Below are 12,522 nucleotides of genomic sequence, written 5' to 3' on the forward strand. Positions count from 1 at the left end.
AACCCCCCGCCCCGCCCCCCCCCCAAGGCCACGGCCTACGCGTGTGACCCCAAGACTTGGCATCTATCTGCCACGTCGAGGCTGGGGACCCTGGGTGCGCCTGCAGTGCCTACCCGCGCCGCCTAAGACTTTCTGTTGTGGGACGCGCGCCGCGTCGCCATGGAGACTTCGGAGGGGCCAGGGAGGTCGCGCAGCAGAAGAGGAAGGGAGGGGGCCCGGGGGACGTTCGAGTCCTTCCTTCGGAGGATGGGGCTTCGAGTCACTCGTCAGCTAGAAATGCATCGCTCCTCCTGCCCCGATCATTCCTAAGGAATTTCCACGGGGATCTTTGTGGCGGGTGTGGTGGGTGCTGAAGCCCCTCCCCGAAATGCCTGCGCAACGCTGCAGGGTGGGAGGGGGACGCGCCACGCCTCGAAGGGACTGGGAAAATCCTGTGCGGGAGGGAGGGGGGGTTCTTTTCCGGCGGATTTTTCTCGGCGGATTTTTCTCGGGCCCCTAGACCTCCGTCCGCAGTGCGCGGGCGACGAGCTCCCCCGCGCGGCCCAAGGCTTCCTCGCAGCCATAAAAGCGCAGTTCTTTTCGGATCTCTCCCGACAGGCCCCGCGGTGCCTAGTGAGTGCCTGCTGTGCTAGGAATCCTTCCCGGTGGCTGGCGACACAGCAGTGATAAGAAAAGACAAACATTTCGCCATTGTGCAGAGATGGATTCAGTGGCAGGGGACAGATAAGAAACAAAAGATGTATGGGGTGTTAGTTCGTGATTAGTGCCGAGGGAAAGTAAAACAGGAAGGGATAGGAAATGTGAGGGCTGATGAACTTAGAGTGCTCTGGGGAAGACCGCGAAGGTGACGTTTGAGCAAAGACACTGGGAAGTGAGGAGGCTCCTGTGACCAGGAGGGAATGCATCAGTGAGTACTGAATGTGCAAAGGCCCTGGGGTAGGGACAGCCAGGAGGCCGGGGTGGCCCGAGTGCAGTAAGGCAGGGAGGAGGAAAGGAGGGCAGGGAGGAGAAGGTGCATGCTTGTCAGTCTGCAGAGGACTTGGCTTTTCTTCCCAGTGAGGTAGGAGCCATGGGGGTTCTGAGCAGAGGAGGGACGGCCCCTGCGCAGGTGTTCACAGGCACCTCCTGAGACCCCTGGAGCTCTATTCCCGGGCCAGGGAGGACAGGATGGAAGCCAGGAGGCCAGAGAGGAAGCAACTACTCTAGTCGAGGCCAGAGAGGAAGCAACTACTCTAGTCAAGGTGAGCAAGGATGGGGGCTGCTCTGGGCAGGGGCATCGGAGAAGTGGTTTGACGTCTGTTTTGGTGGCAAGGTCAACTGCGCTTGCTGGGACGGACGTGAGGACAGAGCCCAGTCAAGGACGACTCCTTGGTTCAGGCCTGATCCGCTGGGAGGATGGAGAGCCGTTTCCTGAGATGAGGACGGGGCGGTAATGGGGGCCAGGTTGCCCAGAGGAGCGTCCACCTCCTGTCTTGCGTTCCCTCTGTGTTTCCGCCAGGAAAGGAGAGCAGAGGCTCTCAGCCCTTCCCCAAAGCTGCCAGGAAGGGCAAGACTTCCTCCCGGGTGCCAGGCAGTCTTGGGAAGAATGGAGCCACGACAGACTAGAGGCGGCGGATTCGTGCCCCACTTTGTGCCCCGCGCCTGCTCTCCCTTGGCTCGCAGTTCTCGCATGGCCACCCTGCCCCTCCCGGCAGCCTCGGTGAGCCTCTGTCCCTGAGCATTCTGGACGTGCTGTTCCTCTAAGGCCAGAATTCCCTTCCCACCATTTTTACAGAAGGTTCTCAGAGCATTTCAACCGCAAGGTTGTGATAAGACCAGGACAGACTGGGGTTTGAATCCAGGCCCTGATAGCTCAGCAGCCGCTCTACTGGACGCTCTTCCCAAAAGCAGCCCCGGGAACCAGACTTGGTGTTCAGGTGGTTTATACCCGGGAGGGGGAGTCTGGGGGGAGTCGGGGAAGGCAGCCAGAAAAGCGGTGTGTTCGTGCGGGGTTCCCCTCTGGGGGGCGCTGTGGTTCAGTCGCACCCAGGAACCCCTTGGAGGTGGGCCGACTTTTTGTGCCAGTCCCTTGCCTCGCAGGGTGGAGGCTGCGCCTGGGGTGTCAGCTCCCCAATACTTCGTTACTTCATGTATATATTTATTTATTTAAACAGTTTTTTTTTAATTTTTAAAAAATGTTTTATTTATTTCTGAGAGAGAGAGAGAGACAGCGTGAGCAGGGGAGGGTCAGAGAGAGAGGGAGACACAGAATCTGAAGCAGGCTCCAGGCTCTGAGCTGTCAGCACAGAGCCCGACGCGGGGCTCGAACCCACGAACTGTGAGATCATGACCCGAGCCGTGAGATCATGACCGGAGCCGAAGTCGGACGCTTAAGACCGAGCCACCCAGGCGCCCCTATTGAAACAGTTTTTAGTCACCGCGCTGTCCATCTCCGCCCCAGGACCTATTTACCTTATAACGGGAAGTTTGTGTCCTTCAACACCCTTCTCCCAGTTCCCCACCCCTGCCTCTGGCAACCACCAATCTGTTCTCTATATAAATTCAAGTGTTTCTTTTGTTTTCCTTTAAAGTTTATTTATTTTGAGAGACAGAGAAAGGGAGAGAGAGAGCTCACCAGCAGGAGGGAGGCAGAGACAGGGAGAAAGAGAATTCCAGGCAGAATTCTTCACACTGAGAACAGAGCCAGGCGCCTGATCACACAAACCATGAGGTCCTGACCAGAGAGGAAATGGGATGTTTAACTCAACTGAGGCCTCCTCAAGTGTTTGTTGTTGTTGTTGTTGTTTAAGATTCCACATATGTGACACCATGCAGTATTTGTCATTTTCTGATTGATCTCACTTAGCGTAATGACCTCAAGGTCCATCTGTGCTGTAGCAAATGGCAAGATTTCCTTCTTTTTTTTTTTTAAATATTTTTTTTAATTTATTTCTAGGAGAGAGAGAGACAGCGTGAGCAGGGGACGGTCAGGGAGAGAGGGAGACACAGACTCTAAATAGGCTCTAGGCTCTGAGCTGGCAGTCAGCACAGAGCCCGACGCGGGGCTCGAACCCACGAACCGCGAGATCATGACCTAAGCGAAAGTCGGACGCTTAACCGACTAAGCCACCCAGGCGCCCCAAGATTTCCTTCTTTTTATGGACGAATAGTATTCGTGTGTGTGTGTTTGTGTGTGTGTGTGTGTGTGTATCCGTTCATACATTGATGGACACTTAGGTTGTTTCTGTGTCTTGGGCATTGTAAATAATGCTGCGGTAACGTGGAGGCGTAGCTATCTTTTCAAGATACTGGTTTTGTTTCCTTCAGATAAATATCCAGAAGTAAAATTGCTGGATCATATGGTAGTGCTGTTTTTAATTTTGGGGAGAACCCACAATACTAGTTTTCAAAGTGGCTGTGCCAATTCACATTCATATGCTGTGTGTGTGTGTATATATACATACACATACGTACATATACATATATGTGTATATATATATGCTGTATAAATATATACTATATATATAAATTTGAGACAGTTTCACAATACAAAACTTACTTTTTGCCTTTTAAAAATTTTCCTGTGTGTTTACAGTCTTGTACAATCATCACCACTCTTTGATTCTGGAATATTTTCATCACTGTCCCCCAAAAACCTGGTACCTCCCAATCCCCTCTCCTCTCAGTCCCCGGCAATCACGGATCTTTTTTTTTTTTTTTTTTTTTGGCTTATTTATTTTTGAGACAGAGAGAGACACAGCCTGAGTAGCGGAAGGGCAGAGAGAGAGGGAGACACAGAGTCGGAAGGAGGCTCCAGTCTCTGAGCTGCCAGCACAGAACCCGACCCAGGGCTCGAACCCACAGACCGCGAGATCATGACCCAAGCGGAAGTCGGACACTTTGCCGACTGAGCCACCCAGGTGCCCCCCGCAACCACTAATCTATTGTCTCTATGGGCTTGCACATTCTGGACATTTCCTATAAATGGAATCGCATGCTAAGTGGCCTTTTGTGTCTGGAGGCTTTCCCTTAGCCTAATGTTCGTGATGTTTAGCATAAGGTTTCATCTGTGTTGTAGCATGTATCAATATATTTTCCTTTTTTTAAAATTTAAATTAAAAATTTTTTATTAAGATGGAGCCCAATGCGGGGCTCAAACTCATGACCGTGAGATCCAAGACCTGAGCTGAGATCAGAGGTCGGACACCTGACCCACTGAGCCACCCAGGCGCCCCTGTACTTCTTCCTTTTTATGGGTGAATAATATTCTACTATAATGATATGTCACATTTAGTTTGTTCCTTCATCTGTTGAGGGCCACTTGGGTTGTTTCCACTTCTTGGCTATTGTGAATAATGCCACCCTGAACATTGGCATACAAGTGTCCGTTACAGTCCCTGTTTTCAATTATTTTGGGTTGAGTTCATCTCTCTCTCTCTCTTTTTAATGTTTATTTATTTATTCTAAGACGCAGAGAGACAGAGAGCGTGAGTGGGGGAGGGGAAGAAAGCGAGGGAGAGAAAGAATCCCAAGCAGGCTTTGCACTGTCAGTGCAGAGCCCGACTCAGGGCTGGAACTCACAAACTGAGATCATAACCTGAGCTGAAATCTAGAGTCAAACTCTTTTTTCTTAAATGTCTTTATTTTATTTTGAGAGAGAGACAGAGAGTGAGCAGGGGAGAGAGAGAGGAGACACAGAATCTGAAGCAGGCTCCAGGCTCTGAGCTGTCAGCACAGAGCCCAAGGTAGGGCTCGAACCCACAGACTGTGAGATCATGACCTGAGCCGAAGTTGGACGCTTTACCGACTGGACCACCCAGGCGCCCCAAACTCTTAACCAACTGAGACTCCCAGGCGCCTCTGTACTAAATTTCTTTTTAGAGCTGGCTAATATTGCATTGTATGGAGATACGACATTTTGCTTATCCGTTCATCAGCTGATGGACATTTGGGTTGTTTTTCCCTTTTGGCTATGGTGAATCATACTGCTGTGCACGTTCATGTACAAGTGTTGGTGTGAAGATTTTTTCAGTCCTTTGGGGAATATACTTAGATGTGCAACTGTGGGTGGGGGAGCGCCTGGGGGGCTCAGTCAGATAAGCATCTAACTTCAGCTTAGGTCGTGATCTCCAGGTTTGTGAGTTTAAAGCCCCATGTCAGGCTCTGTGCTGACAGCTTGGAACTTGGAGCCTTCAGATTCTGTGTCTCCCTCTCTCTCTGCCCCTCCCCTCTTATGCTCTGTTTCTCTCTCTCTCTCTCTCTCAAAACTAACCATGAAAAAAAATTTAAAAAAATTTTTTTAACATTTATTTATTTTTGAGACAGAGAGAGACAGAGCATGAGCCAGGGAGGGGCAGAGAGAGAGAAGGAGACACAGAATCCGAAACAGGCTCCAGGCTCTGAGCTGTCAGCACAGAGCCCGATGCGGGGCTCGAACCCACGGACCGTGAGATCATGACCGGAGCCGAAGTGGGATGTTCAACCGATTGAGCCACCCAGGCGCCCCGAAAAAAAAAAATTTTTATGAGTTCTACTTTCTATACATCCTCATCAATACCAATTTCCTGTTTTATGATTACTGTTATTATTACCTTCCTAATGGGGTAGGGGGAAGTGATATGTCATTGTGGGTCCCCAGTCCTTCTGATCAGCCCAGCAGACAAGCCCAGCACTGGCAGCGGGGGCGGGGGGAAAGGAGGCGGGGGTGCATGCACGGGACAGCAGGTGTTAAGGGTTGTGGTCAGGTTGCTGAGAGCCCGTGTCATAAGCTGTGACCTTGAGCAAACCCCTTCCTCCGGTTGCACGTCGACAGCCTCAGCTGTAGGATGGGATGGTAGCCCCTACCTCAAAGGGTGGGCGTGGGACCCCAATAATAGCATGTGTGCAGCGCCCGGCGAGCAGCACTGAGCAAGAACGGGTAGTAGCAGCCGCTATGTCTGTTTCATTAGGACTCAGCTCTGAGAATCTCCCCTCCAACTTCCCAGGCAGAAACACACGCTTCCTCTGCGTTCCCACAGATCGGGCTGATCCTGACACCGCATTGCGTCCTCCTCGCAGCCCTGGTGCATGAAGCAGAAATGCGTGTTGTTTACATCTCAGTCAGAACACAACTTCGCTTCCTCTTTCACCCCTTTGTTCTGCGGTGGTGGAATCTTTAATAAGGGAAGCCACCCCCTGGCCGAGAGTTCTGCCCGGGACTCCGGCCTGGGTCCATGGCATATTCAGATCTCTGAACTTGACTTGATGTTCGATCGGAGCCCCGGGCCAGGCCTCGCCAGGCTGGAGGCCTCAGTGGGGAAACAGGGTCTGGTGTGTCTGCTGTTGACTCTTCTGTCTGCCTCGGCCCTTCTCACGAGCCTTTGGGTCCCTCCTGCCCAGGTGTGGGAAGAAGGGAACGGGACGGGGCGGCTGGCGGCTTTGGCCTCTTTGGGTGACCCAGTGGTGCGTTAACTTGAATCCACTCCTGGTGGATTTGGTGGGTATGTGTTTGGGGGAGGGGGTGCTCTGAGGCTTTCTTTCCTAGACACCCCTTCGTGTGAGTGGGGACACCTTGGGTCTGGTTGTAGCTCTTCCCCCAACCCCCCCCAGTGGGCCTCCATCCTGACCCCCAATAAGCAGACACCCTGAATCCACCATCCAAGCTGCCTGCCGTTCACCTCTAAGTTTCCTAGGAGTCCGATCCCAGCCCCATTGGCTCGATTTTGCTTTCACTTTCTTTCTTTTTAAAAAAAATTTTTTAAATGTTTTATTTATTTCTGAGAGAGAGAGAGAGACAGCGTGAGCAGGGGAGGGTCAGAGAGAGAGGGAGATACAGAATCTGAAACAGGCTCCAGGCTCTGAGCTAGTGGTCAGCACAGAGCCTGACACCAGGCTCAAACCCACAAACTGTGAGATCATGGCCTGAGCCGGTCAGACGCTCAACCCACTGAGCCACCCAGGCGCCCCTTCACTTTCTTTCTTGTGTGTGTGTGTGTGTGTGTGTGTGTGTGTGTGTGTGTGTTTATTTTTGAGAGAGAGCACTCACGCATGTACAAGAGTGGGGGAGAGGCAGAGAGAGAGGAAGACAGGGGCTCCACGCTGACAGCAGAGAGCCCGAGCAGGGCTTGAACTCACGAACACGTGGATCATGACCTGAGCTGAAGTTGGATGCTTCACCAAGTGAGCCACCCAGGCGCCCCCATCTCTCTCTCTCTAATTAAAAAAAATTTTTTTAACTTTTTTTTTTTTTTTTGAGAGAGAGACAGACAAAGACAGAGACAGAGCACAAACAGGGAAGAGACCGAGAGAGGGAGACACAACCGANTGACCTAAGCGAAAGTCGGCCGCTTAACCGTCTAAGCCACCCAGGTGCCCCTCTAATGCCCTTTTTCACCCTTGGTCTGCCTGCCGCCGTCCAGCGTGCCGCACAGGTTCTGACCCTTCTCTTCACGGTCTGCGTGGGCAGAGGTTGGCCTCGCTGTTGCTTGACCGCCGTGAGGAACACAACTCCGCAGCCTTACTTCTAGCCTCAACCATCTAGAATAGTCTGGGCGCCGGTAAAGAGCTGGGTCTCGTTCTAAGCCTCGAGGGTCTGCATGGCCGGCCAGAGACGCAGGGAGAGGGAGGTGAACAGTTTGGCTTTGGCCCGAGCAATGTTTTCCCACCCGCCCTCTGCACCCCTTCTTACTACTGGCTCCAAATGGCTTTTTTACTTAGTCAAATCTGGTGCTTTAATGGATCAAAGTTTGTATCCACAGAGGATTTTCAAAGACTGCGTTATGAGCTCTGAAGGCACTCCCCAGAGAGGCATTCCAGAGATGTTTTTGGCCAGGGGCAGCCCAGCCCATGGGTGGTCACTGCAGCCGGGCAGGGCCTGCGCCCGCAGGTGGCAGTTCTGCCTGACTTTGGGATTGCCCGCACTGCAGTCTGCGTTAGGACTGTTAGAAAAAGATGAACAGGGGGAAGCAAACATCAGCAGACTCAAGAATTAGGATATCAGTTTGGGGGGCGCCTGGGTGGCTCAGTCGGTTAACTGTCTAACTCAGGTCATGATCTCACGGTTCGTGGGTTCGAGCCCCACATCAGGCTCGGAGCCTGGAGCCTGCTGCTGTGTCTCCCTCTGTCTCTGTCCCTTGCCCACTTGCACTGTCTCTCTCAAAAGTAAGTAAACATTTAAGAAAAAGTGTAGGGGGGGTGGTGCCTGGGTGACTCAGTCAGTTAAGTGTCTGACTCTTGGTTTCGGTCAGGTCATGATCTCATGGTTTGTGGGTTCGAGCCCCACACTGGGCTCTACAGAGCCAGTGTGGAGCCTGCTTCAGATTCTCTCTCTCTGCCCCTCCCCTGCTCATGTTCTCTCTCTCTCAAAATAAAATTTAAAAAAAATTTTAATATAAAAAAGAAAAGAATTTGGATACAAGTTTGGTGTTTTCTAAAAAACGTGTTTATTTGCTCATTTATTAACCACATGGATTCAGACTCTGCTTAGGGGAAATCGTGACGACAGCTCAGGTTTGCACTTCCCATTTTTAGACTCAAACCCAAGGCTTGGCATGAAGGACCATGACCAAGGGCACCACAGACCCCATCAGGGACGTGAATTCGTGGTGACAGTGCTCGGGAATGGGGACGCGCCAAGAGGGACAGCAGTGCTGTTGGCTCCTCGCGTCTGAGTCGTCCTTGGGAAGCTGATTGAAGGTCACTGCCGTCAACAGCCCCGAGGCTGCCCCGGAGGAGAGGTACCCAGCAGCCCGGCCGTTGCACTCAGGAAAGAGCCTGATTTACCAGGTGGAATTATTTACAAAATAATCCGTTTCTCTTCTCGGATTAAAAAATAAAATTTATCTTAAAAATGAAAGAGAAAATTGGGGGCCGGAGTTCAGTCGGGCTCTCTGCCAAGTCACCTCTTCCTGGTAGTGACGGCCGCTCGCCACATGCCCGCCGGCGGCTTGGCCGACTCAGAGCAGCCGCTGGGCGCCGAGCTGTCCAGGAGGGGGGCGGCCCCGCCCTCGAGGGGCACAGGGCTGTGGCTCAGGGGATGTCCCGGTAGGGCAGGCGGAAGGGGTAGAGAGGCGTGTAGCGCGAGTCATGCCAGAGCAGCTTCTCCTCCAGGAAGGCGACCGTCCGCAGGGTCAGGACCAGGGTCTGGTGTTTGAGCATGCTGTGCACGTTCAGGCCTAGGGGTGAGGGGAGAGGGGTGGTCGAGGCTGGGCTGGCCTACCGCACCCGGGGCCCCTTTTCCTCCGTGTTCTCTACTATGGGGGCACCAGCGTCTGGTGTGGGGTCATGACTCTTGCAGTCTAGCGGCTTACTGCTGGCAAGACCCCAGGCAAGGGGGTGTCCCCGGCTCAACTTCTGATCAAGAGCCTCCTGCGTGCCTGGCTCCGCCCTGCGCTTGGGCTGTGCTGCTCACCTCACCCAGGGAGGCACCTACCATGACCATGACCGGGGCACTGACCCTGACATCAGGCAGAGCAGATGAATAAACAACGCACTGCGGGAGGCCTGGCCGCCTGCAAGTGGGGAGGGAAAGGGGTGGAGGCGAGCTCAGGGAGGGGATGGGTCAAGTCATGCAGGAGGATGGGAAGAACTTGGGCTTTGACCGGAAGGGAGGCGGACCCCGAGGGCTGTGGGCAGAGGCGGGCGCCCTCTGGTGGCCGCAGGGGAGAACAGAGTGTAGAACGAACCAGGGAAGACATGACCCCGCAGGGCCAGGAGGGAGATGGAGGTGCTGGGCGGGAAGGAGTGGTTGAATTCTGGATTTGTGAGCCGACAGGGGGAGGCAACAGACTGGAGCTGAGGGTGACGGCATGCTCTGGGGCCTGAGCCTCGTGTGCCAGGGTGCCTGTGAGGAACCCCCACGCCCCCAGCACCTGTCAGAATGTAGCCAGATGATGCGCAATCAGGACAGAGAGAGAGCCCTCTGGGGGCTGAGTCACTGTGGTGCCGGGTGGGACACGCCCAGGCCGGATGGATCCCACCTCAGCCTCTCTGAGTAAGGAGCCCCTCCGCGCCTGGCACCGAGGCCTGAGCTGGGACAGACACAACCTCAGAGCCTTTCTGTAAGGATCGCATTTTCCTGATGCTCCGTCTGGACAAGCTGAGGGCTGGCTGGGGGAGGGTGGCCACTGCCCAAGGCCGCCCAGCTACTGAGTGAGTGGCAGGTATAGAACTTGAACTCGCCCATGGACTCTCGGGGCCCCAGGGGGAGAACCGGGGACCTCGGCTCACCGACGGCCGGGATCAGGTTGAAGGTCTTGAGCCCGGAAGCGGCCGCCACAGCGTTTTGAGGCATGTCCTCGTGTGCTCTGAAACGGAGGCCAGGAGGTGAGCACTGCAGAGGACGGCACCCCGCCACCCCACCCCTGCTCTGCCCCGCACCCTCACACGTCCACAAGGAGCACAGAGTCCCCCCAGTGGCGGTAGCGGGCCAGCTCCGTCAGGTACTGGGGGTCCGAGGTCGGCAGCTCCAGGGAGTCTACAATGTGCAGGTCATCCTATTAGGAAGAAAGGATGGTCGGAGCCCCCCCACGGCTCAGGCCCCACGGCCCACACCCTAGGACCCCAGCGGCCCCTGTACCTGGGCCAGCTTGACGGTCAGTGCCACCTTGAGGCCCTGCACCCGCACTTTCATGGGCAGCATGTAGTAGTAGCTCGTGGGGCCCCGGGGGCCGTGGGCAATGCCTCCTGCAGAGACAGCGGGGCACGGACAGGTCAGGGCCCCCGCTGGGCTTGGGGCCAGAAATCTGTCACAGTGGCTGGCGTAGGGAGGCTGCCAGCAGGCAAACGGAACCGACAAAGAGGACGGGGCCTCGGGTAGAGATGGAGACGGGATGCTGCATTGAGTATCACCCGGGACAGGTGACTTTCCTCACTGGGCCTTGATTTCCTCAACTGTCAAACCCTGAGTGAGGGTCCTCTGCTGGGCCCTGGGAGCGCAGCAGGGAACAAGATGGACAGGATCCCTGGCCTCCTGTCACTCCTATTCAGACACGGGTGCATCGGCAGAGGGAATCAGGGCTGTCTTTCTGGGGCAAGAAAGGAGTTTTGGGGGATGGGAGGCCCAAAGGAAGTCAGGGAGGACTTCCTGGGGGAGGCACAGCCCAAACACATCATGAGGAGAAGAGCTGGCCATGGGAGGTAGGAGAGGATGTGGAGGGACAAGGCAGGGGGGAGGGGAGGGAGCCTGCGGGCACCCGTGCCTGGAATGCCAAGGTAGGGAGCTCAGACTTCCCCAAGAGGCTGCAGGAACTGGGAGGTTTAGGAAGAGAGCGCCCCGGGTGCCGTGTGCGGTGCAGGCCACGAGAAGTGAAACGGGAGTCAGGCCCAAAAGGGGCTGTGGCCACAGTCTGACGAGAGAGGCTGAGGCCGCAGCGGGCGGGGGCTGGGGAAGTGGACTCTCAGGTCTCTGACCCGCACACGGGCAGTGAGGTCCGTGGGCCTGAGTCCTGCTGCCCTGCCCAGGGAGCAGGGACGGGACTGACGAGGTGTCACCCCAGATGTGTGTGCAGAAACACGAGGACCCCCCCTCCCCCGCCTCGCTCACCTCCTCGCCAGATCGGGGAGCGGATGCTGCCGTGCCTAGAACGCCCACTGCCCTTCTGTGGCCAGGGCTTCCGGCCCCCACCCTTCACCTCGGCCCTGGTCTTGGTCTTGGCGTAGCTCTACGGGCACAAAGGGAGGAGAGGGTCAGGCTCCCGAGGCAGACGTCGTCGCGGCTTAAAGACAGCAGGCCCGGGAAGACAGCAGCGAGCTGGGCAGACTGGCCTTGGCACTGGGGAGCCCGGCAGGGACACAGAGATTAGGGGCCCGCCGGGACAAGCACACAGCACTGTGGGAGGGACGGAAGGGTAAGGAAATCAAGAGTTCCCTCGTCCACTCCAGAACGTGAGCCTCGCTGCTGCCTGGCACACAGCAGGCGCTCAGTATTTTCTGAATGATTTTAATGTGGTGGCAACTGAAAGGAAGGAGTGGCGCGGGGAAAGGTGTGTGCCGAGGCTAGAGGAAATCAGGGAGAGGTAGGGGGTGGGGAGACGATGAGGGACTTCCAACGCCAGGCTGAAGACTTCATTTCTAGGACCAGGGTGGACCAGGGAGGAGGACTCACTAGGTCTCGGAGGTAAGTGGACGGGAAACAGAGAGACCCTGATTGATAGCGGCTTCTTCAGTGCACTTGACAAAATCTCCAAACTCCTCCCCATTGCTCTGCCGGCCTCTGTGACTGCACTCGCCTCCCTTTTGCTCCTGCCGCAGGACCTTTGCATCTGCTGTTCCCACTACCTCTACCCTAGGGCCACTGCCCCCCTTTACCTAGTTAGCACCTACTACACACCTGAGGTTCAACGTCCCTTTCTCTGGGCCAACTTCACTAATTACGTATTTACTAGTCGATTCGAGTTCACCTCTCCCGACTAGACTACGAGCTTCGTGAGGATAGAGATCTTGCCTATCTTGTCCCCGAGCACGGTGCCTAACGCACTGTGGGTGTTCAGAAAACACCTGGCAAGTAGCCCATCGGTGAATGGTTCAGAAGAGAGAGGAGAAGGCCTGGGTCTAGCAGTCCAGGAA

The 12,522-nt window shown here is 55.1% G+C and overlaps 1 protein-coding gene across 1 annotated transcript in view; it reads right to left on the reverse strand.

Annotated features, from left to right (window-relative positions):
- Window positions 1-8,375: 8,375 nt before the first annotated feature.
- The window catches only part of MRPL4 (mitochondrial ribosomal protein L4), a 7,399-nt gene continuing 3,252 nt past the window's right edge, over window positions 8,376-12,522 (reverse strand). Inside the window, exons 5-9 of the mRNA XM_077767978.1 lie at window positions 11,501-11,618; window positions 10,535-10,641; window positions 10,342-10,451; window positions 10,186-10,262; window positions 8,376-9,131 (exon numbers count right to left, since the gene is read on the reverse strand). Coding sequence (XP_077624104.1) covers window positions 8,986-9,131; window positions 10,186-10,262; window positions 10,342-10,451; window positions 10,535-10,641; window positions 11,501-11,618 — 558 coding nt within the window. The 3' untranslated portion in view covers window positions 8,376-8,985. The remainder of the gene's footprint in view (window positions 9,132-10,185; window positions 10,263-10,341; window positions 10,452-10,534; window positions 10,642-11,500; window positions 11,619-12,522) is intronic.

Source organism: Crocuta crocuta, unplaced genomic scaffold (genome assembly GCF_008692635.1).
Source record: "Crocuta crocuta isolate KB4526 unplaced genomic scaffold, BGI_CrCroc_1.0 scaffold115, whole genome shotgun sequence".
Taxonomy (NCBI): Eukaryota; Metazoa; Chordata; class Mammalia; order Carnivora; family Hyaenidae; genus Crocuta; species Crocuta crocuta.